The 25,177-nt window shown below is 41.5% G+C and overlaps 2 protein-coding genes across 2 annotated transcripts in view; both read left to right on the top strand.

Moving 5' to 3' along the window:
* Window positions 1–22,184, top strand: part of tmem236 (transmembrane protein 236) — a 62,964-nt gene extending 40,780 nt beyond the window's left edge. Inside the window, exons 2-5 of the mRNA XM_089008838.1 lie at window positions 15,155–18,632; window positions 18,916–18,988; window positions 20,203–20,326; window positions 21,196–22,184. Coding sequence (XP_088864964.1) covers window positions 18,385–18,632; window positions 18,916–18,988; window positions 20,203–20,326; window positions 21,196–21,830 — 1,080 coding nt within the window. The 5' untranslated portion in view covers window positions 15,155–18,384 and the 3' untranslated portion in view covers window positions 21,831–22,184. The remainder of the gene's footprint in view (window positions 1–15,154; window positions 18,633–18,915; window positions 18,989–20,202; window positions 20,327–21,195) is intronic.
* stam (signal transducing adaptor molecule (SH3 domain and ITAM motif) 1) lies at window positions 1,468–16,388 on the top strand. The gene is made up of 14 exons (XM_089008836.1): window positions 1,468–1,661; window positions 3,811–3,895; window positions 4,380–4,455; window positions 5,831–5,926; window positions 6,005–6,151; window positions 6,248–6,338; window positions 7,466–7,661; window positions 7,735–7,829; window positions 9,581–9,669; window positions 9,732–9,819; window positions 9,983–10,037; window positions 10,129–10,288; window positions 10,355–10,455; window positions 13,150–16,388. The coding sequence occupies exons 1-14, from the start codon at window positions 1,622–1,624 to the stop codon at window positions 13,355–13,357; spliced, it is 1,527 nt and encodes a 508-aa protein (XP_088864962.1). The 5' UTR covers window positions 1,468–1,621; the 3' UTR covers window positions 13,358–16,388.
* Window positions 22,185–25,177: the final 2,993 nt, after the last annotated feature.

Raw genomic sequence — 25,177 nt, 5'->3', positions numbered from 1 at the left:
TGACAACGGTGTCTGTTGTGGTCTTCCATAACAAACTCAGTAAATCAGAATCAGAATCATCTTTATTGCCAAGTATGTAGAACACACAAGGAATTTGTTTCCGGTAGAACACAAATGATGACAATCGTAAAATATTTTCATTATAGGTAGCATTTAAAAAATGGTAAATCCACATTGTGCTTTTTTCCATCCTGTACAAGAAAAACATATATACGTATATATGGCTGTAACGTGACCTTGAGAGTTTTGAAAGGCGCTTAAAAATGAAATGTATTGATTAATTAATTCATGATTGGCTGTGGCGACCCCTGAAGCGAAAACCTGAATGGATAAGAAGATATATACAGTAATCAATTAATTAATACACTGGTAATTAATTAATACATTGACATTTTCAAATTATTTTAGGGTATTATTCACATTACATTGAGTTTTATAGAAATGAAGTTGACTACTCTCGCATTATCTTGCCTTTACTGGTGACATCATGTGATTGCTGTCGTCATGTGACAACGACCTTTTTTTATGAACGTCTGATGTGGTTACGTCATCTCACGCTTATTTATAGTCTTAAGAGCATACATTTTTCTACTTTATTGTGAAAATGAGTGATTATATCACCCATTGTTGTGATTGTCCTTTAAAGGACAACCGACATCTCCGGACAAGTTGTGTCCATAATTTGTAAAATGGCTTCAAATGACTTCTACTGCGCATATTTTAATAAGAGTCCATCGCATATAGCTATATTTTACGTTTTAAGACTCGCTCTGAATATTCAGGAAGTCTTGTTTTTGAGTTGGTGACGAGTCCGTACGTGACATCACGAAAGCACCGCCCCCTGACTGAAAAAAGACACATTGTAGCAGTCCTTCCATCATGTCAATGTATTTTACTGTACGTGTTTGGTCTGAGAACCGTGTTGCACCCAAAAGCCGCCAGAAGAGGGCATCCAAGCTCCATAAATGGAATTTATCAGCCTGTGGAAGTGGAGGTGACCACTGGAGGTCGCCATTTTGTGCCGCTTTTTTTGGGGGTGAGATTTTCCCCCAATGTTGCCTCAAAATGGCACATATAATTCTTTAATCGATTGCAAACATGTATGCGTTCCTCTTCACAACTATTTGAATCATATTCATAACTCGATGTGTAACAAGAAAGCATATTCTCCGAATCTGAAGCCATTGTTTTGATTCACAAGCATTGCAAGACGTCATGGAGTGACGTCACGAACCGGGGGCGGGACTTTCTAAAAATGCCCAAGTCGCAGCTCAATTTTTTACAGATTTTGGACACTTTAAGTCATTTTTATTGGTGTTTTGCATTTGACTACAAATATCATACTGCCTGTTTTGGGTATTTTAGATGCTATTAAATGTTTTTCTGATGTCAGTTAAAAACAAAAAAAGTGACGTCGGTTGTCCTTTAAGAGTGGACTTTGATTCGCTTTCCCGGCATGCCTTGCGTGTTGCTGTCCAGCAAAAAGGAGTGACTGTCGAAAATCGACCGGGCGACGCTTTTTGACATTCACCCAAGTGCTCGTTCGCTACTATGCATTTGTATCGTTCCAAATAAGGACAAACAACAACAAGCGCGGTAGGTGACGTTTGTTGCTCCAGAGATGCCGCTCTTCGCCACCAACCCATTCGATCAAGATGTTGGTGAGTGTGGAAGCCCACCCGGGAGGATGCTACATGCTAACATTGTTTGGCTATCGTCTCGACTTGGCCGACTGCTTTTGTTTGAGGCGTCTTAAACCAACTCACTGTCGCCAGGCGTAAACTTCATATTATGTGCCGAACCGTCGATTGACATGGCGTGGGGTTACACGTCAGTCGCGCTGTCAGTGTGTTGTTGACTCGGCTAGCATTGCAACCCTGACACATCAATTTACGGACGTGATGACGAACTGGGAACGTTTTCAACAATAACAGAAATAAAACCGCAAACAATGCATTGGCCTCCACATTTTTGTCAGTAATTAAGAAATTGGCCTGGAATTTAAATCACGGTGAAGCCCCCTTTTAAAGTTTGCCTTGGTGGTTCATCTCATTATTTGTATTCGGTGCAGGTGTACAGTTCAAATACAACTATTTTATTTAGTGTGTAATTTAAATAATATCAACTTTGCACATCATTAACACACCATTTTTCCCTTTTCAACGCCCTGTAACGCGGTTTTGTGTATCAACACTACGAATTAATCCAATAACAATGCAACATAATGAAGAAGAAAAGGCTACATCCAGCTATCCTCTTCCGTATCTGCTTTATCCTCACTAGGGTCGGGGCAGATAGGGGCTCGAGGGGGATGCATGAGCCTATCACAGCCGTCTTGGAGCAGTAGGTGGGGTACACCCTGAACCCCTTGCTCGCGAATCGCAGCACGCCCACTCAGACCTCGGGACAATTTCGAGTGTTCAATCAGCCTGCCATGCATGTATTTGCCATGCCGCTTTCGATCCGTCAGACCACGACTGGTAACTTAGAATACTTTCAGCAGTGCATGAAATTCTGGCAGTGGTTTGGGTCCGACATGTATTGTAACCCCAGTTCCATATATTTTTTTTTCAATATAAAGTATATAATCTCCATTTCGTGGGGTTGTTTTTTTGATTATACAGTAAAGTCTCGTTATATCGATATTCAAGGGAGTCCGAAAAAATATCGATATAACCGGGACTATCGATATATCCGATCCTGTGCCGAACTGCATTAAACAAAAGCTGCCAAAAGAGGGCAGCCAAGCGCCATGTAAGAAACGGAGCTGGCCATTAGCTCCCTTTTTTTTGGGTGAGAGATGTTCCCCCTTTGTTGCCTCAAAATGGCACATATAATTCTTTAATGATTGTAAACATGTATGCTTTAATCTTCAGAACTACAGTGTATTTGAAACATATTCATAACTGGATGTGTAACAAGAAAGCATATTATCCGAATCTGAAGCCATTGTTTGGATTCACAAGCAATGCAAGACGTCTTGGCGTGAAGTCATTTTTATTTGCATTTGAATAAAAAGTGACATCGGCTGTCCTTTAATACACAGTATGGAATGTTACTAATTTTCAAAATCATCGCGCTTCAGCAGACAAAACAAAAAACATTGTTGCAAAAAACGATTGCATTCATATACAGTACAGTGGGCATGTACATAACACAACAGGGAAACTGCAACGCTTACATCTTACTGTATTATGTATACAATTTAAAAAAGTCATCAATCTTCTTCTGCTTCCCATTTTTACCTTTTAACACAAACACTTCAATCTCGTCTGCTACACACGAGATAGCGTCTGAAAATAAAAATGGCTCTGCTACACGGGTGCTGGGCACGTAACCAAGTCACCTGACCAAGTCGACCAATGGCGCGACTGATGGCGTGACACGTAACCAAGACACGTGACCAAGTTGACCAATGGCGCGACCGATGGCGTGTCACGTGACAAAGTCACACGGCCAAGTCGACCAATAGCGCGACCGATGGCGGCTCATGTGACCAAGTCGACCGATGGCGGCTCACGTAACAAGACACGTGACCAAGTTGACCAATGGCGCGACGGATATATCGATATAAACAACAAAAATGGCCGGCGGGGGATGAAAAGGAGCACCGTAATAACCGGATTATCGTAATAATCGGGTATCGTACTAAACGGTACTAATTATACATAAAAAGACTAGAAATGTGCAAGGGAAATGAAAATAGTATCGTAATAAGCGGTACTATCGATATAACCGATATCGATATAATGAGACTTTACTGTATATTGTTAAAATTGACTACCTTGTTCACATGTTTCCCCTCCATAGAGAAAGCAACCAGTGAGATGAACACAGCGGAGGACTGGGGCCTCATCTTGGACATTTGTGATAAGATAGGACAGTCGCGTAATGGGTCGGTATTGTTTGCTGTATCATCTTGTATACATTTGTCATAGGTTCATGCTGGGTATAGAATTGCAATGATTAAGCAACAACTTATCACCCAAAATAATTGTTGTTGTTTTTTTATTTTGATTTGTCGTTTACCAGCCTTGTTTGATTTCAATGTCCCAATCTTTGGTATTACAACATCCAAACTGTGAATCTTCTCAGATATCTGTCACCCTTCACAAAAGCAGACTTGTATTCATTCTGTTGAAGAAACACACAATGTCACAGTTGTTCAAAATCTTTGCCTACGTTCTCACATGACCAAACGAGTCACACAATACTTGGTCACTTTACATTTGTGCATTTTCTGCGCTGTCCATTTAAAATCACTATCTGCTGCGGGGACGAACTCAAACTTGATTTATCGACAAAATCATCTGAAGATTGATCAATAATTAGTTGGTCATTGGAGTCATAGTTCCGTTTGTGTGTTTGTTGCTTGGCAGGCCCAAAGAATGCCTGCGCTCTATAATGAGACGAGTGAATCACAAGGATCCACATGTAGCCATGCAGGCCCTCACCGTAAGCACACGCATCTTGAATTAATGCAATTTCTACACAGAAAAAAATACTAATTCTGCACCAAAATACTGTACCATTTAAAAAAAAAAAAAAAAGCATTACCGTATTTTCTGGTGTATGAGGCGAACCGGAGTAGAAGGCGCACCCCCAGTGAATGGTGTATTTTCCTACTTTTTCCATAATATATAAGGTGCACCGGACTTAAAGGCGCACTTTCAATGAATGAAAAAAGTTTTTCAAATGTAATATAAATATTTCAAAGTTTTCCAAATACAGTAAAGTCTCGTTATATCGATATTCTTGGGAGTCGGAAAAAATATCGATATAACCAGACTATCGATATATCCGATCCTGCGGCATGTAAATTTTCTCCTTGCGTTCAGAGAAATACTATCGTAATAAGCAGTACTATCGATATAACCGATATCAATATAACGAGACTTTACTGTACAGTGATACCTCGGTTTTCGATCAATCCGTTTCAGAAACCTGTTCGAAAACGGATTTGTTTAAAAGACCGAAACAGCACTTTCCATTAAAATCAATGTAAAAAATCTTAATCCATTCAATGTCTAGAAAACAATTTTTTAACTATTTTATCGCATAAACTGGATAAAAACTTAATAATAGAGCAGGTCATGTGTAAAATTCTATAAAAACAAACTTATTTTCACCAATTTTTAACATTAACATCTGTACATAAAAATCTATCTTTCTGCCACGGGGCGTGTTGGCACCTATCCCAGCTGTCTTTGGGCAAACACAGGGCACACTAACTTTTCTTTTCAAACCATCCTCTGCTTGCTTTAAAATCATACTATTCAGGAGATCTTTACCAAATATGTCAGCATTTTCGCAAAAATAAAACGACAATATTAATGCGTCGGTCACAATGAGACAATGAGGAAGACGTGACATCTAAGGAAGTGACGTATAAGGAAGCGGAGGGTAGTCGAGTGATGCTTTCAGATGCACTCAGTTTGGTTGAGAAGCAAATTTCGGTTGCATACCGGGGCATAAAAAATATGACATTTTTGGTTGAAATCCGAATGGGATGAGAACCGAGACATTCGAAAACCGAGGTTTACCACATTATAAGGCGCTACATTAGAGGCTGGGTTTACGGACTACATCTTCTATGGGGGGTGGATTCGGTAGCTGTTGACAGTAGTTGCAAGACCTGTTGTGGCTCAATATTACTTCACATATAAGGCGCACCAGCTTATAAGGCGCAGGGTTATCTTTTGAAGAAAATTAACGCTTTTGGGTGCACCTTACACACCGAAAAATATGGTACGATACATCTGTCATCCTAATATACTGATTATAAATTTGTAAAACTGCACATTTTTAACTGACATCCGTGTGCCGACAGCTTCTTGGTGCGTGCGTGTCAAACTGTGGCAAGATCTTTCATCTGGAGGTGTGCTCCAGAGAGTTTGCCAGCGAAGTCAGTAACGTCTTAAATAAGGTATCCACTCATCTGAGCGCGCCTATTCCGGCTTGATAGCAGATACACCGCCAAAACTTTGCTGATTTTTGCTCCAAGGGTCACCCCAAAGTATGCGAAAAGCTGAAGGCGCTGATGGTGGAGTGGGCCGAGGACTTCCGCAGCGACCCCCAACTCAGCCTGATCTCTGCCATGATTAAGAATCTGCGCGAGCAAGGTGTCGCCTTCCCCACGGTGGGATCCCAGGTGAGACCGCATCCCGCGATGCGTCCCGTGAAGCTTCCCGCGAAGCATCCCGCGAAGCATCCCGCTGCACGACATGTGACCTTATTTTTCTCTCAGGCCGCGGAGCAGGCAAAAGCGAGTCCCGCCTTGGTGGCAAAGGATCCCGTCAGCTCGTCAAACAAGAAAGAAGAAGAAGACTTGGCTAAAGGTAAAGTCAGATTGCCCCTCAATACTTTTTGCCAGTCTGTATAAATGACTAAATGAATAAAATAATATGTAAAAATGAAATAAAGATGACTTGCTCAATGAAACACCATCAAAGTTGTAGTTTCATTTTAGTTTTATTTAGAAAAACTTATCCTGTGACTGTAAAGTGACCTTGAGTTTTGAAAGGTGCTTCTAAATTAAATGTATTATTATTATTCATATACAAAAATATTTCATGAATAGGTTATGAGATGCTTTCATTTTTCAGTTGAAAAAAAACCATACATGTATTATTTAAAAAAATAAAACCTATTTAAAAAATACACCATTCTCCGTTAAAATACAAAAAATGAATGCATAATTAACTCATTCACTCCCAGATGTGCAAAAATGTATCCACTCCAGTGCCAGGGTTTTTGTCATTGTCACTCAAATTCCAGGACCTACAGAATATTGAGTTTAAGGACTACATAAACATTCAATGCAGCGTAAGAAACCTTAGACTCTTCTTTCGTCAGAAAAAAAGTTAATTCCTAAATTATATGGGTCTGGAGTTACATGAGCTTGACTGAGGGCGACTGTCCAAAATACAATGCAATACATACATATTGGTTTATATAGCGCTTAAACAACCGCTGAAGTTGGAACTAAACGCTAACATGGAGAAAAAAAAAACACATTTGGGAATGGCGCTCTACGTCATATCTTCAATTCCCGAATAAATCCGTGAAAGGCAGTGAATCAATACAAATCCTTGATATTCAGCCCTTTATCAATATTGGGTTAAAAAGTGGAACAATAATAGCATCTAAAAATGTTTTAAAATCACTGTTGCAGTATAATTTTCAATTCCGAATACATTTGTGAATGACAGCGAACGAGTTAAATATCTGAAGATACAATGGATTATGATTTGGAAAAATACATTTATGCATGGTTAGGTCACTAATTTAAATTATTTTGGTGAATATTCAGTATGAAAAACATTTAGTTTTTTGTGCTTTAAAATAACAGACAAATAATTGTAAAATAATAGGTGGTGAACTCGTGTACTATTTTTTTTCTACATATTTATATGGATTTTATTTTTTAGCCTGAGTTCAAAAAAGTCATTGTTGCCCCCCGCAGCCATCGAGCTGTCCCTGAAGGAGCAGAGACAACAGACGCAGACGTCTTTTTCCGGCCTCTACCCCAGCACCTCGGCACTCATGCCCATGCACAAGTCGGACGGACGCAAGGTGCGTGCCATATACGACTTTGAGGCGGCCGAGGATAACGAGCTCACTTTCAAGTCGGGGGAGATCATCACCATCCTGGACGACAGGTCGGCGCACCCTTGCGATAGCATCACAAAGGTGTCACTTGACTAAAATGCATAGCCAATATCTTCATTTCAGCGACCCCAATTGGTGGAAGGGCGAGACCTATCAGGGGGTTGGCCTCTTCCCCTCCAATTTTGTCTCTGCCGATCTCACAGCGGAACCTGAGATGAGTATGTACGCACGCACGCACGCAGTCGCACAAACACAATTGGCGACATAGGACAGACAGCCCTAAAATAAAACAAATGGTGATTCAGACGCTCCCGATCTACCAACGAGATACATTCCGAACGGTTGTTCGTAAGCTGAATTTGTTAATAAGTTGCTTCAGTGTTATATTTTGTATGGAATGTAGGTTTAAGGTTTATGTAAGTATGTTTAAGGCTTGTATAAGTAACCTGTATTGGTTTGTACTACTACTAATAATAATAATACATTTAATTTCAAGCGCCTTTCAAAACCTCCAAGGACACTTTACATTAAAAACAAAAAACTGAAAAATAAGCATTTAATAAAATATATGCTCTATAAAGATACAGTAAAGTCTCGTTATATCGATATCGGTTATATCGATAGTACCGCTTATTACGATACTATTTCTATGAACGCAAGGAGAAAATTACATGCGCGCAGGATCGGATATATCGATAGTCCCGGTTATATCGATATTTTTTCGGACTCCAGAGAATATCGATATAACGAGACTTTACTGTATGTACATGTACAACCTGTGACTATAAAGTGACATAGAGAGTTTTGAAAGGCGCTTGTAAATGAAATGTATTATTATTATTATTATTATTATAATACGCTGGCGCGAATGGCTGCCGCTGCTTAGCCGCCCAAAAAAAATTCCGTGACTGTAAAGTGTCTTTGAGAGCTTTGAAAGGCGCTTATAAATGAAGTGTATGATGATGATGATTATTATAGTACATGTTAGAGAGAGAGAGCTCTCACAGCGCCTCACGTCAGTACTAGTGGCGGAAAGAAGCACTACTCGGAAAAAGGGGCACAATACAAAATCTAACTTGCAGCATCTCTGTATGTACCGTTGTTTGTAACTCGAATATTCCTGAGTAGGGGAGTGTCTGTATACTGGATTGAATTAGCCTTTATTTGTCTCGTAGTGGAGAAAATTACATTTCTCAGCAGCAAAGTTATGGAAGGAAGAGGAAAGCAAAGGAAAATAAGTTTTTCTTCTCCAACAGACCAGATTCAAATTAAAACGATTGGTGCCATCAGGTAGCTTGCTGACTGTAAAATGTCCTCGAGAGTTTTGAAAGGCGCTTATAAATGAAATGTATTATTATTATTACAAAATACAGAAGCAGCCGTAAAGGCAGCCACTCTCGCCGCGCTATCTTGAAGTCAAGATAATATAAAAATAAAAAAGAACAAATCATGTGACTGACACAACACAAAGAAACAGTCATTAAATCTTAAGCACTTTCTGCACCCTCTTTTTGTTGTAGAAGGAGTTGTAGATGAAAGAGGAGAGGGTCAAAGCGTCCTTTTCATCAGTGTATCAGGGACGTCATGGTAAAATGTGCACGTCTGCTACAAGCTCAATGTTGAAAGCAAACACAAAGCTGTAGCATCCATTGACGAAAAGAGATTGTCTCACATCTTCTGTCCCACATAAACTGCTTCAATTCCAAGCCGCGACAGTTCCGCATACGCATCGGCGCTCTGCGCTGACGCTCCTTTCTTGTCATCATCAACTTTGCTGCTGTGAAATGTAAATTTCTCTACTGCGAGACTAATAAAGGCAAATCCAATCCAAATCCAATCCAGTCATATGACGCTTATAATTAAAAAAAATCTTCGGACCACTATAGGTGACCCTGCAATGGCGCGATGGGATCCTGTATTTACACGCATAACAAAGCGCACGTTTGCCATCGGTGTCTCCTTGTCACAGTGAAAACTGAGAAAAAGACAGTGCAGTTTAGCGAGGACATCCGGGTGGAGACCATCGAGCCGGAACAGGAGCCCGTTTTTATCGATGAGGTAAAAAAAAAATCCAGGCATTGTTACTCTTCAAGAAACTCATCTTGAAAATGTCCTTCCAGGACAAAATGGACCAACTGCTGCAGATGATTCAGAGTGCTGACCCGACGGACAACCAATCGGACAGCGTTGAGTTGCTCCAGCTTGAAGGTAAACGTTACCATCAAGTTAAGGAGGAGACCGTGGTGCAACTCGTCGTCATCGTCGCGGTTAGAATGAGTGCCGCTGAATCAAAAAAATCGAGACTGGAGGAAAATACTGTATTGTTGCGTGATGCAAAATGCAGTCACTTATTTGGATGGTTCCATGTTAGGAGCCTGCAATCAAATGGGGCCCCTCATCGACCAGAAACTGGAGGACATAGATCGGTACTTCCTCTAACACTAAAGTCTCATGATTAGTTATGCATGATTAACTGTATTTATTTTATTAATTTATTTGTTTTCCCCACCTCACCAGGAAGCACTCTGAACTGTCGGACCTCAACGTAAAAGTGATGGAAGCTCTCTCGCTGTACGCCAAGCTCATGAACGAAGACCCCGTGTACGCCATGTACGCCAAGCTGCAAAGTCAGCAATACTACATGCAGCAGCCCCCCAACGCCGCCGCCGCGCAGCAGGTACAATGTCCATAAAATGCTCGGTCAAAAATGTCGCCATCCCAATGCACGTTTGCGGTGTCGCAGGTGTATCCAGCCACTCCGGCGTCGTACGCCATGAGTGGCAGCGCTGTGCCGGGTTATAACGTTCCCCTGGAGCAGCTTCAAGGACAGACGCCCGCACACAGGTCAGAAAGGACACTAACACAATCATGTCCAGGGAGGGAGAGACAGAGAGCGAGAGACACTATGTGCGAGACGGGGGGGAAGGGGGTGACAGGGCGGGAGAGAGTACGGGGAGAAGTGGATAGACCAGGCATGGGCAAACTACGGCCCGCGGGCCACATACGGCCCGTTAGGCTTTTCAATCCGGCCCGCCGAACTTGCCCAAATTATAGTACAAACAGTGTCTAAAACTCATGACAAAAAGCTAGCGAACAACAGGGCAGATAACTGAAAAGTTGCCTGCCCCTTTTTTCCCAACTTGAAGCAAAATGAGACCAATCCCAAGAAGAAACATTGTCACAAAGTATAAAATTTTTTTTAAATCAAGAATGCACCAACTTCAAATGCTACCTTGCTTAATTTACATCAAATGCGCATGGCAGTAAATTTTGCTACAGTAGTCGATTGTCATTGTGGTGCACAATGCAATGTTTGCATCGATTCCTACGAGCCATTAAGCCCCTTTCATAAGTCTCACGTACACTTTACAGTCACGGTTTAATGTAAATTTACGTTTTGTAGCGTCACATATGTTGTTAGCTTCTTTTGAATCTTTCTTCTAGTTTGAGGTTCTGTGCATCTATTTTGGAAAATGACATGCAATTGCACGACTTTGTAACGCTTGCGAAAGTCCGGAAGAAAGAAGCAGGCTTCTGATTGGCTGCCGAGCCGAGTATGCAAATTTCAACTGCAGGTAGTCTATGTTTGTGTGCTCGGCGACGGTACACGTGTATTGTTAGCGCGTGACGGCGAGAGCGTCAGTGAGGAGTTTGTTGAGCGCGCGGTCAGGACAAACCATCTATGATTTGGCGGAATTTAACACAAGTAGGTATTATTGAGCTTGAATATTTCGTTGTGTAATAATATGTTTTGAATGTTGAAAGTGATTCCATTTTTCAATAAATGTTGATTTCTTTGCCCCTTCGATGGAAACTTAAAAACAGACGCAATCTTGATAAATCACAGTGCATATGTTATTTTAATCTATTTCCATTTCCTCCTCCAAGTATCTGCGAAATAGTCTGTAAATGCCATATCTTGCATATTCCTTGAGACAAATTTATTAACTGATCAGGGATATTTTTCACATTTGAAAGACAGTTAATAAATTGGGTTGTAGTGTTTTTACTGTGCTATGAGGTTTGTACATACTACATTTAAAGGACAACCGGCACCATTTTTTTGTTTTTGTTTCCCACTGACATCAGAAAAACATTTTATAGCATCTAAAATACCCAAATCAGGCAGGCTGATATTTTTAGTTAAATGAAAAACACCAATAAAAATGACTTCAAAATGAATCCGGAAATGGTCAGTTTCAGAAGGTCCCACCCCTCTGTTCGTGACGTCACGCCAAGATGTCTTGCCTTGCTCGAGAATCAAAACAATGGCTTCAGATTCGGAGAAGATGTTTTCTTGTTCTTGTTCTTCTGAAGAGGAAAGCATAAATGTTTGCAATCGATGAAAGGACTCCTCCCATCTCAATTCGAGCCGTCAATGACAGCAATGTAGCACCCAGAAAAAGCAGAAGATTGCGCCCAAGCTCCGTTGGAAATGGGCTGATTTGTCAGCTGGGAATTTGTGTCAGCGAATATCAAATAGTAGTCTTGGTGCAACACACAACGATTCACCATCGCTTTATTTATGTGTTTTCCTTCTAATTTCGCCATCAACACGAAGTTTTCAGACCAAACAAAGTACCCAAAATGCATTGTATGTCGCTTTCTCAGTCAGGGGCGGTCCAAACGTGACGTCACATGGGGATCGTCATCAACTCGAAAACAAGACTTCATATATTCAGCGCAAGTCTTAAAACGTAAACTATAGCTATATGCTGTGGAATCTTTGTAAAATACGCTCAGTCGAAGTCATTTGAAGTGATTTTATAAATTATGGACATAACTTGTTCGAAGTATTTCCGGCCCAAACACTCCCTCCAAATGCTCCTGGCCCGGCCCCTCTGTCAAATTTTAGAACCCAATGCGGCCCGCGAGTCAAAAAGTTTGCCCACCCCTGGGATAGACGGTAGGAGGAGAGAGAGGGAGACAGTATGGGGAGGGAGGGAGAGAGGGACATGGGGGGCTGTGTAGGGGTGTGGGGGGACAATGTGGGAGAGAGTATGGGGAGAGGGGGAGAGACAGTATGAGGAGGGAGAGAGAGACAGTATGGGAAGAAAGAGACAGCCTGGGGGAGAGAGATGGTATGGGGGAGAGGGAGACGGTGTGGTGGGAGTGAGAGAGACAGTATGGGGAGAGAAAGACAGTATGAGGAGAGAGAGAGAGAGTCAGTACGGGGGAGAAGGAGAGGAAGAGGCTGTGTAAGAAAGATGGGGTGTGGGGTGAGAGAGAGACAGTATGGGGAGAGAGAGCGAGTATGGGGAGGGAGAAAGAGACGGTATGGGGAGAGAGAAGGTATGGGGGAGAGAGAAAGAAAGTATGGTGGGAGAGAGAGAGCGACAGTATGGGGAGAGAGAGACAGTATGGGGAGAGAAAGACAGTATGGGGTAGAGAGAGAGAGAGACAGATTATGGTGAGAGAGACAAAGAGAGAAAGAGGGAGGGGGAGAGAGACAGATCCAGTTCTGCTCCACAATGAAGCAGGTCTCACTACCTTTGCAGTGTTCTGTGAAAAATTTTGTGGTGTCTCCCATTTCACCAGCGAGGCCCACCTGTACATGACTCAGCCTCCCGTCTACGCCGCGCCGGCCGGCGTGCCGTCAGTTGACCCTCACGCCTACCCGGTTCCCGGGACGAGCCCCGCCGGCGTCACGCAGGTGCTACCTAATTACGGCGCCCCCACTGGCCAAATCGCGCCACCTTCCGCAGAGCCGCCGCAAGCCCCCTACTCGGAGAAAGCCTTGCTATAGGCCCCCCACCTCTCATCCCTCCATGAACATTCATCCACCAACAGTCAGCATAGTCGTGCCGGATCTGATGTTTCTTTCACGGTGATCTTGTGACAACGCTGAAATCCAAGGTAAAAATACCAACTCTGCCGATTTCCCCACATGGGCACAACTACCGACGTGCGCTTCATTTTTTTTTCTGCGGCATATTTAATAAATTAGTATGATATGTGATTCCAAAAGGTTCAACTAATTGTAATGCTATGCGCTTTCACACGAAAAGCATCCCAAGTCAGTTTGTCCCAAAATGTCAAAAGTAGAAAATAAAAAGGGCCAGTTCACATTGTTTCCAAAAATACCATATTTTCCGATATGTAAGGCGCACCGGAGCTTAAGGCGACCCCCCAATGAATGGTGTCTTTTCAAACTTTTTCCATATATAAGGCACACTGGACTATGAGGCCCATCTTCAATGAATGAAAAAATATTTACACATTTAATATATAAACATCTTTGAAAAATATAAGACACACCACGTTATAAGGCGTTACAGTAGAGACTGTGGTTACACACTATTTCTTCTTTAGGCAAGAAATGGAGTCGGTGCACACCATTAACTATTAATATGGCGTACCGAAATAAGGCGCAATGTTATCTTTTGAGAAAAAAAAATAAGGCTTTTAGGTGAGCCTTATACATCGGAAAATACGATATTTTGATTTGTAGTTGAACTTAGACTAATCACAAAAATAATTAATAATGTCAACTCTTCTCTATTTCTACTCTGAGATGCATGTTTTGCGATCTAAAAAATAATAATCAATTGTCATTTATTATTTCCTAAGCTTTCTATTTTTTTTCCAGAATCACTTTTCCCATTTCTGGAAAATGACAAATAGTCCGGTCACCTTGTTTAGAAATTATACAACGTCCAAGAGAAAAAGTTTTTTATCTAGACTGGCTCCATTTGATCCACAACATAGCAAGCGGGCTTCTTTTAAAGGACAACCGACACCTCCGGACAAGTTGCGTCCATAATTTGTAAAATCACTTCAAATGACTTCTACTGAGCGCATTTTACAAAGATTCCACCGCATATAGCTATATTTTACGTTTTAAGACTTGCGCTGAATATTCAGGAAGTCTTGTTTTTGAGTTGATGACGATCCTGACGTGACATCACGGAGGGAACGCCCCTGACCGACAAAGCGACACCCAATGCTTTTTGGGTACTTTTTTCATCTGAAAACACAGTGTTGATCGCGAAATTAGAAGGAAAAGTACATAAATAACGCGATGGTGAATCGTTGTGTGTCGCACCAAGACTACCAATTGTGGTAAAACCCATAAAGAAGGTGTTAAATTGACACAAATTCCCAGCAGACAAATCAGCCCATTTCCAACGGAGCTTGGGCGCCGTCTTGTGCATTTTCTGGGATGCTGCATTGGAGTCCAAACGGCTCAAATTGATACAGAAGGACTGCAAACATTTATGCTTTCCTCTTCAGAACTATTTCAATTATATTCATAACTGGATGAGTAAGAAGAAAGCATCTTCTCCAAATCTGAACTCTCTGAAGTCATTGTTTTGATTCTCGAGCAGGGCAGTTTGTGACAGTGTATCCTGGCGTGACGTCACCAAAACAGGGGCGGGACTTTCTGAATCTCGCCATTTCTGAGCTCATTTTGTGGCAGTTTTGGGACACTAAGTCATTTTTATCAGTGTCTTGCATTTGGCTAAAAATATCAGCCTGCGTGTTTTGGGTATTTTAGATGCTAGAAAACGTTTTTCTGATGTCAGTTAGGAAACAAAAAAAGGTGTCGGTTGTCCTTTAACTCCACTTCACAATATCCAACATGATCCTTTTCATTCATATATTATTTTGTTTTTTTTGTTCTGCAAATTCAATCTTTTTTTTTCAAACTTGATTTCTAATTTAAAAAGAATACCAAACACTCCGATTAGGAACACCCATGATAATCCTGCACCCATGATAATCCTGCAATTTGAGTGAAAATGACAACAACCCTGGCACTGAAGTGCACACATATCTGCAAATCGTCTGGCAGCGAACGAGTTAAAAATTAACCAATTACAGTCATTCTGCATTTGTCGCGTTTGTTTGCGATTTCTGTCATCATCGACGTGAAAAAATGAGTGACAGCGGAAGTTGTGCCCTTTTTTTTCCTGGCATCAGTCAAAATTTGAATCTTTTTTTTTTCTTGCACCGTTTATTTCTCTTGCACTCTGTGTTGTTTTATTGATGCGATCGAAACGACAAAAACTCACACGTGATGACAGCTTCTGTACTCACTACTCTGCTCACTGTCATACAAAAGTGGCATTGAGTGTCTCTGTTCTATATATGTTCCTCCAAGTACTGAAAACCGAAGCCACTTTTTATTTTATTTTATTTGTGTTAATCTTTTCGATGGCGTTGGATGAGCAAGGCAAAGCATGCACATGGCTCTTGTAAATATCGTTTAGCACAGTTAGCGCCCGACCTCAGAAAACCGAATTGAGGGGTTGGAGGTGGAAACAACTTTATTTCTTCTGTAGATGATTTTAATTTATGTATCGGTTGTGATGCTATTACAACATGGCGAGAAACGGGGCGAGAGGACGTCCATATTCTGGGGTGAACAAGAAGGCGGGGAATGATGCGATAAAAGGAACGAAATGTCTTGGGGTCACCGTTTGTGATCGTCATATTGTGGGATAAGTTTGTGGATGCTTCACTGAATTACAAAGTATCCGACTTTAATTCCCCCCCCTACCCCTTTATGCTGTTAACTTGACCCCACATTAGGTGAGCTTGTGAAAAATCATTACATTGATGTAGAGTGACAGTTGAATCGCTTTAATTTTTTTTAATTTGTATGAAATTGATTTTGAAGGGTAATATGTTATAGGGTGTTCAAGGGAAAGGCTCTTTTTTTTTAACATGATTACAAGTCAGATTTTTTATAACCAATCTAGTACCCCATTAAGCATACTTATCAATTGGTTATACACAATAAAAAGACAAACGGGCCAAATGTATAGAACAAATTGTGTGTGGTAATGTGTTCTTTTTAATTCCAATGTTAAGTCATTCACAACCATTCCCAAATTTATTTGGGAATTCAAAATATGACGAGCGCCGTTCCCGAATTTGTTCGGGTTTTTGTTTTTCTGGCTGGGAGGTTGCCGATAAAGCGTTGGTCAGACCTCGCGCAATGTTTTTTCCTTTCCACGAGGTGGCAGCATTTGTTTTTTTTGTACAGCCACTCCCATTTCAAGCTCGGATAACTCCAGACCTATATAACTTAGGAATTAACTTTTTTTCTGATGAATGAAAAGAGTCTTAAGGTTTCCTAGTTTGCATTGAATGTTTTTGTAGTCCTAAAACTCAATATTCTGTGGGCCCTGCACTTGGAATGAAAATGAGAAAAACCATGGCACTTGAGTGGACAAGTTTTTGCACTGGCAGTGAATGAGTTAAAGACGCTCCTCAGTTTCAAAATTTGAATCACGAGAGAGAAAACAAAGGCACTTAGAAGATGGTACCAATTTTTGTCCCGAGGAGGATTGCCAAGATTCTTGGTAGCTCACGCCAGCGTGGCCCAAACTAGTTCATGGTGAACCTCTTTTTTTTAATTGATCGATAGAATCCCTAGTTACATGTGCTGTGCTTCCATTCGAAACAGAGGACTCCGGTTCTTTGTACTGATGGTTAATTCTTTAATGTGATTTCACACCACCGCCACCGTAGAACTACAAACAAGTATAAAAATATAGCTATTATTTACACATAAACATTTGGACTTTACATCAATGAAATAAAACGTATGCAATAAAATCATACAAACCACTTTGCCCGCTTTCCGTCCTTTTTGTCTTTTCCTTGCTAAACAGTACAGTGATAATGCTTGAACTTGTTTGACTATGCGTCTGGTGTGGGTGTGGAAGTTACTCTAGAAATGTGTGAAATTGTCAGATTATCAAACATTATTTTAGGCAATATGTTGGCATCTTAAACCATATCGCACCCATGCTTTGATTTCACACGAGTCCATTTACCACAATTAAAATGAAATTCAATCACTACTCCAATTAAAAATTCAAATGTAATATAATTTTTTTTTCATCATTTACTGCCAGACGATGTGCAAAAATGTGTCCACTCCAGTGCCAGGGTTTTTGTCATTTTCACTCAAATTGCAGGACCCACAAAATATTGACTTTTAGGATATTATTATTATAAGTAAAATGTTAATAAATAAATGAACAGATAAACAATTAGATAAATAAATACCTAAATAAATAAATAAATGAATAAACAGCAACAATAAATAAATAACTAAATAAATAAATACATGTCGTAAGCAAAATATGTATGTTTATTAGTCAAATTGTGAGTATAGTTTTTGCTTTTTTGAATGTTGCTGTGCCGATGACCATTTTGTGTTTGGGAGACTTTTACTGATCGAGTTGCTTGTTCTGTAGCCACAAAGGGACATATGTCTTCTTGTGCCGGTCCCAAGCCCGGATAAATACAGACGGTTGTGTCAGGAAGGGCATCCGACGTAAAAGCTTGGCCAAAACCAACATGCGTATCACCTCTGAAGATGGAGGACACTGATTTGCTGTGGCGACCCCTTGAAGGGAAAAGCCGAAAGGAAAAGAAGAAGATAAAGAAGGACTACATAAACAATCAATGCAGCATAAGAAACTTTAGACTCTCTTTTTTCATCAGAAAAAAAAGTTAGTTCCTAAGTTATATGGGTCTGGAGTTATCTGAGCTTGAAATGGGGGTGGCTATACAAAATACAATACAATACATATTGGGATGTCACCATTTTGAGTTTCACATTGCAGTATACGTTCAACTTTGTGTCATGTGACCGTGGGAAGTGCCTTGTAAAAAGTGAACATTATCCAAGCCGTAAAGCAATCGCGGCGTCATTACGCGCCGTTAGCTCACTTCCTTCCTAAGGCGTCCAGAGTCCAGCGCGCCGCTCCGTCAACACCATCATCGTCATTATCACTATTGTTGCCTCCTGCCATGGCCTCCGCCAAGAAGCTGAAGCTAGCCGCGTTCGAGCTGCTGCAGTTGGCCGCGCTGGCCGTCCCCATCTTGGTGCTCGCCGAGCGGTTCGCTCGTTTGCTGAGCGACGTGAGGGGACGCGACGACACCGCCTACTGGTTGGCGGTGGCCTCCTCGGTGGCCTACGTGACCTCCTGCGCCCTGTTCGTCTGGGTTCCCCTCAAGTATCACATCCTTAGGGGGCGGAGACTGAAGGCCAACCGTTGGTGAGTGCATCGTGGTGATGATTTCGTTTGGATGATGGTAACCATCGAACCCAAATCAGAGGTCATCCACAAAAAGAGAAAATACACTGTGGTGGTTTGCGATATGTGTTCTGTGACCGCACGCTTATCTCAAATCGTCTTCCCCCATTGAAAGGCATGATAATGACATTCATATGTGCTGACCCTCCAAAAAAGTCTGATTTTTAGTTAATCAGGAAAAGACGTGTCACGGTTGCACGATACATTTTTCATTTAGTGTTTTTTTTCCCCTGCCCCTGTCTAGGAGACCAACAATACTGGTTCATCTCCTCTTGTCCACGCTACCTTCCTTTGCCATTATAATAGCAAGCTCCCAGGTAAGAATTGTTTTTCTTCAAAATCACAGGTGTCAAAGTCAAGGCCCGGGGGCCAAATCTGGCCCGCCGAATAATAACATTCGGCCCGCGAAAGCAAATCAAGCACGTCAAGTGACATGATCCTCGCTAACGTCCGAAGCAAAATTTCAAATTGTCATACGTAAACCACAATACCAGTAATTATTCTTGACTTTAGATTTGAAAACTAGTTATTCATGAATTTGTTGTGTGCTCTATATGTAATATGTGGAGAGGATTAAACATTCTCATGGCTTCCCCAAATTCATAAAGGCCCCTGAAAGGAGACGTAACTACAATGTGGCCCGCGGCAAAAAAACACCCATCCATCCATCCATCCATTTTCCGTACCGCTTATTCCTCATTAGGGTCGCGGGGGGTGCTGGAGCCTATCTCAGCTGTCTTTGGGCACGAGGCGGCCTTGTTCTAAATTCAAATTCAAAACAAAACATTCAAAATAAAAATACAGCTTTTAAAATACAACTCAAAAGTAGCAACAACTTTCAATAAAACTCCCCAAACCATATATACGGGAATTGAAAAGCGCCATTCCCGAATTTGTTTGGGTTTTGTTTTTTCTTGTTTGGGTTCCGATAAAGCGCTGCGCATGGCCTCTGGCAATGTTTCTTCTCTTCCACAAGGGGCGGCATGTCCCTTTTTTCCACGTTAGCGCTTTGTTCCAGCTTCAGCTGTTGTTAAAGTGCTATATAAACCAATATGTATGAATTGCATTGTATTTTGGAATTTGAAGCTCATATAACTCCAGACCCATATCATTTAGGAATTAACTCTTTTCTGTTGAAAGAAGAGACTGTAAGGTTTGTAACGCTGCATTGAATATTTATGTAGTCCTAAAACTCAATATTCTGTGAGTCCTGCAATTTGAGTGAAAATGACAAAAACCCTGGCACTGGAGTGGACACATTTTTGCACATCATCCGGCAGTGAATGAGTTAAATGCATTGTGTTCATGGGAACAAAAAAAGAACTTGTCACTGTCACAAGACGAGTGCAAGTTATTCAGTTACAGTCAGCCATGTGACAGGTTGCCGATTAACTTAACTACCATCACATACTTAATCTAGACGAGTCTCCAACACTCAACATTGCGTTATAATCAAATGTTTAATACTCATATAATCAATACTTTTTTTAATGTCCCCCATGTCTTTATCCCATCATCAATCTGTCATTAGATTCAAGTGAACGCGGGGGTGCGACTGGACCACTTTGCTGAGTTGCCCGTCTCGTTGGTAATCTTGTCACTCGTTTGCGTGGACTTGGTGGAGAGGCTGCGACCCTGCAGGCTCCTCGGACAATGTAATGTCACTATTGTAAATTGATTTGATGTGTTTGTTACAATTACGTGACAGCTCAAAAAAAGTACAACTTCATTCTTGATCCCAAAGTGACTGTCCGACAAATATCCTGAAACATGATCGGTATTTTTTGTTTTATTCTGGTATGTATATAATTACAATTATAAGCAGTACCTAAAATAGTACCTAATCATATATGACATATTTTTGGAATGTTTTTTTTCTTCTTCCAATATTAACTTGCCATTCCCCAGTTTATTCGGGAATTGAAAATATGATGTCGAGCGGCATTCTCGAATTTGTTCAGGTTTTGGTTTTTCTTGCGGGGGTGCGCACAAAGCGCTGGTCGGACCTCTGGCAAGGTTTTTTCCCTTCCACGAGGGGGCAGCATTTGCCTTTTGTCTCTTTTAGCACTTTGTGACACCTTCAGCTGTTGTTAATGTGCGATATAAATCATTATGTATTGTATTGTATTTTGTACAGCAGCCCCATTTCAAGCTCAGATAACTCCAGACCCATATAACTTAGGAATGAACTCTTTTCTGATGAAAGAAGAGAGTCTAAGGTTTCTTGCGCTGCATTGAATGTCTATGCAGATGCACACTCTATGTTGTATGAAGCAGTTCTACATAAGAGTAGAGGATCAAAGCCTCCTTTTCACCAGTGGATCAGGGATGCAGTCCTAAAACTCAATATTCTGTGGGTCCTGGAATTGGAGTGAAACTGACAAAAACCCTGGCACTGGAGCGGTCATATTTTTGCACATTGTCTGGAAGTGAATGAGTGAAAGTGTCGGTCCTTTAGCTTCAAAATTTAAATACAAACGTGACTGGTCGCGCGCATGTCACTAATGGCTGTTCTGACTTGCAGTTGATAACGGGGACCTTGGCTTTGAGCTTCCAGGCCCAGTCCTGACCAACTTAGAAGCGTTTAGCTCCATCTCCAACACGCTGCACCCCCACGAAGCCCAGAACGGCGCCCCGCCCAATCACCCCCCACCACCTCACAACAAGCCCGAGACCCCCCGTCTGGGTCCTGAACTCCCCACGGATCGCTCCCCTACAATCGCCTCCAGAACTTCAGGCCCCGCCTACCTGTACTCATCCTCGCGAGCCTTCTCGGGTCGCCTGAGCTTCGTGGGGAGGAACGACGGCAGGTTCGGGCTATTTGTGGATTGTTTCCTGTTCTGGTTGGACACGGTGGAGTTGGTACGGGTAGCGGGCGAGCTGGCCATCTTCTACTCACCCTGGGTATACCCCGTCCTTATCCTTGCCTTCCTGTCCAGCCTGCGGGGGGTCCTCGCCCCGCATGGCCCGTTTTCGTCCGCGACAGGAGTGGCCCTTCAGGACTTTCCTTTTTTGGTGATGCGGGTGTCCCTACTGGCCATCTTTGGACCAGTCACACCAGTCTTGTTCCCGATAAAGAACGCCCTGGTCACCCTGACCTTCTTCTACTTCACCTACATGACCAGGATGAAAATATTCAAGAGGAACAGCATGTTCTGACTGTGCTTGGGTAACATTTTAAATATTCATCTGACACGATGTGACATTTTTGTACTTTATATAAACACCATCGAATGTAAGTAAAGGAAGAATATTTTCCTCTTAATAATTTGAGACAAAATGGACTTTTCCCCACCACCCCCAAAAAATTGTGAAATACTATATGCCGCATTTCATTACATTTATTTTAGTATAGCACAACAAACCAACTAATGATATCTTCTGAAGCTAGCCTAAATTGCCCAGTTTCCTATTAATATGACTCATCAAACCATTTAATTTTGAAAACTGCTGAATGGGTTTCACAACACAAGTAAACAGACAATATTTATGTGCAAAACGACTCTCACTGCAGCTTACTGAGTCATTTCTTGTTTTTTTTTTTATGTACAGTATATGTTATACTTCCCCCGAGTGGGCGAAGAAACACATTGACTGGAACTGATGATATCATTATTATTATTATTATTATTATTATTATTATTACTAATAAATTTTATTTCTAAGCGCCTTTCAAAACTCAAGGACATGAATGACATTCTTAAATTAGATTGGCTTAGTTTGGATTAGTCTTGCTGTGGAGAACATTTACATTTTACATTTCTCAGCAGCAAAGTGATGAAAGAAAGAGGAAACGAAAGGAAGAAATAGAAAAACTAAATACAGGAGCTGCTGTAAAGGGAGCCAACCTTACGGTGCCATTTTAAAGTCAAAAAAATAAAAAAACTAAATTAATAATGTGACACAACACAAAAGACATAGACAGTCATTCAATCTTAAGCACTTTCTGCACCCACTTTGTTGTATGAAGCAGTTCTCGATAAAAGAGTAGAGGATCAAAGTTTCCTTTTCTCCAGTGGATCATGGTGATAATGTGCAAGTCTGCTACAAGCTAAATGTTGAAAGCAAACACGAAACTGTCACATTCATTGATGAAAAGAGATTCTCTCACATCTCCAGCCCCACGTGAATCCGCTTCAATTCCAAGCCGCAACAGTTCCAAATACGCATCGGCGCACTTTCTTCTTATCACGGGCTTCTCAAGCCATGCATCTATTTTTATAAATAGGAAAATTAGATTTTAGCTACATTGATACTTCGGTTTAAGAACCCCTTGGCTTACGAACTTTTCGGTTTACGAACGTTACATTTATAAAAATTTTACCTTGGCATACGAACTTTTTTCGTACAGCTCATTGAGCTGCCTCAATGAGTTATGTCGTTTGCGAACAAGCCCGTTGTTCTCACAACAAAATGGCAGCCGACTGTTTTTGTCCTCTATTCCCCGCCCCCAGTCTTCGGTTAAAGCCATGTGATTGGTCAAGAACGCAGCAGTGACGGGGAGGAGGTTTAAAAATTAAAGAGATAGGCAGACGACAGTGAGAGAGTTTCATCTTTGATAGTTCAAAGTCGGAGTGTAGACTGCAAAGTTAAAACATCCCATCAATCAGGCTCCACAAACAACTCGCACAAGCCATCTGTACACTTGATGCAAAAAGCTATCAACCCAGCTAAATAGAACACAATTGATGAGGAACTAGATAAAATTATCACAGAGAAAGCACCTACAAGGGATCATTCCTAAAGATGGTGAAAGAAGAAGGTGACGTTCCTCATTGAGTGTTTAATGCTGAGGAAACCGGACACTCCATTGCATCAAGCCATCAACGACCATCACAAAGGTAAATAAAACCACTTTATTATACTGTACAGTTTATTTCTTTAATTATAATACCATAGCACATTTATTATACATAAAATAAGGTATATTTTGTGTCGTTTTAAAGCTTAGAAAATTAGAACGTAGAAAATTATGTTTTATGGGGACCTGGGAACAGATTATTCTCATTTTAATGGTTTCCTATGGGAAATTAATTTTTGGGATACACACTTTTCGCCTTACACACTCTGTCTCGGAACCAATTAAGTTCGTAAGCCAAGGCATCACTGTACCTCTAAAATCCATAATTTACATGTGATTAACAAGACATTAAGCAGACCTTGGGGGAGGTAACGAGACCCCACACGGCACTTTACATGTGCTCGCGAACCCCCCAAAAAACATTGCTTGAAAGAAACATAATGCAGATATTCTGGAGGAGAAGGCGGCAGGGGTTATCTATTGTGTGAAGAGGCGGGTGGGGGGGATGTTTGGCATTTGAATTCAGGCCGTGTGTCTCCTGCGCTAGCCCTAATGTTACCTGCTGCGCCATAACAACAGACGCAGAGAGGCAAGGGCATCGGCTGCAGCACATACAAGTAGGACCACGAAACACAGATAAGCAGTGAAAGAGGAATGTTAAAAGTGGGGAATGGGGGAGAACCCCCCTCCCCACTTTAACATCTGTGATTGATGGCAAGGACGCAAAGTGAGATTTCATCTTTTTGGACCCGTGGACTCCCCTCGAACGCAACTTCCAGAGGAGAACCCGTGACAGACGCGTCCCCAGTCTCAACTACACCCAAGAGTCCGATCCAAGAGAAACGAGTTGCTAGCCCGCAGGCATCTTCAGCCTCCTTTTCCTCTCGACAACTGATGTCTTGATGTATTGCTGTGGACTGGGCAACAGGCGGCGGGTGCAGTCCACTTATGTAAGTAACCAGCGTCCATGCATCAGCAATTGTAAAACCAATTTTTTTTGTGTAGAAAACCATTTGTGTGGAGGGGGCGCAGACAGTACAATAATGTCAACAAGCTGCATATTGGTCAATATTTTGACAAAAATCTCCAAAAAGGGCTATAAGTTGTTTAACTCAGTCACTGCCATTCCCGAATTTATTCAGGAATTGAACATATGAAAGAGAGCGCTTTCTCTTGCTGGGGGTGCTGAAAAAGCGCTGGCCAGACCTCTCACTGTTTTTTTTACCTTCCACGAGGGGGCAGCATTTTCCTTTTTCAATGTTAGCATTTTGCTCCAACTTCAGCGGATGTTTAAGCGCTATATAATCCAATATTGTATTTTGGACAGCCGCCCTCATTTCTAGCTCATATAACTCAAGAACCATATAATTTAGCAATTAACTTATTCTGATGCAAGAAGAGAGCATTGAATGTTTATGTAGTCCTAAAACACAATATTCTGTGGGTCCTGGAATTTGAGTGAAAATGACTGAAAATGACAAAAACCCTGGCACTGGAGTGGGACATAATTTTGCACGTCTGGCAGTGAATGACACTCCCTGTTGAAATTAACAGCGATCCCTCGCTACTCTGCGGTTTCAGTACATTACCGATATTTGACTGAGGTTTTGTACATCTCTGTAGCTTGATTGGTTCCCAGCTCTGACGTCACCCAATGACATCACGATATCTCAGGGTTTATTGCCATGTGGATTGGCTGTGCATC

This window comes from Hippocampus bargibanti, linkage group LG11 (assembly GCF_051943395.1).
Source record: "Hippocampus bargibanti isolate YZ-2025 linkage group LG11, ASM5194339v1, whole genome shotgun sequence".
Classification (NCBI taxonomy): Eukaryota; Metazoa; Chordata; class Actinopteri; order Syngnathiformes; family Syngnathidae; genus Hippocampus; species Hippocampus bargibanti.
Note: the sequence above shows the minus strand (reverse complement) of the source record. Positions and strands in the feature narration are given on the sequence as shown.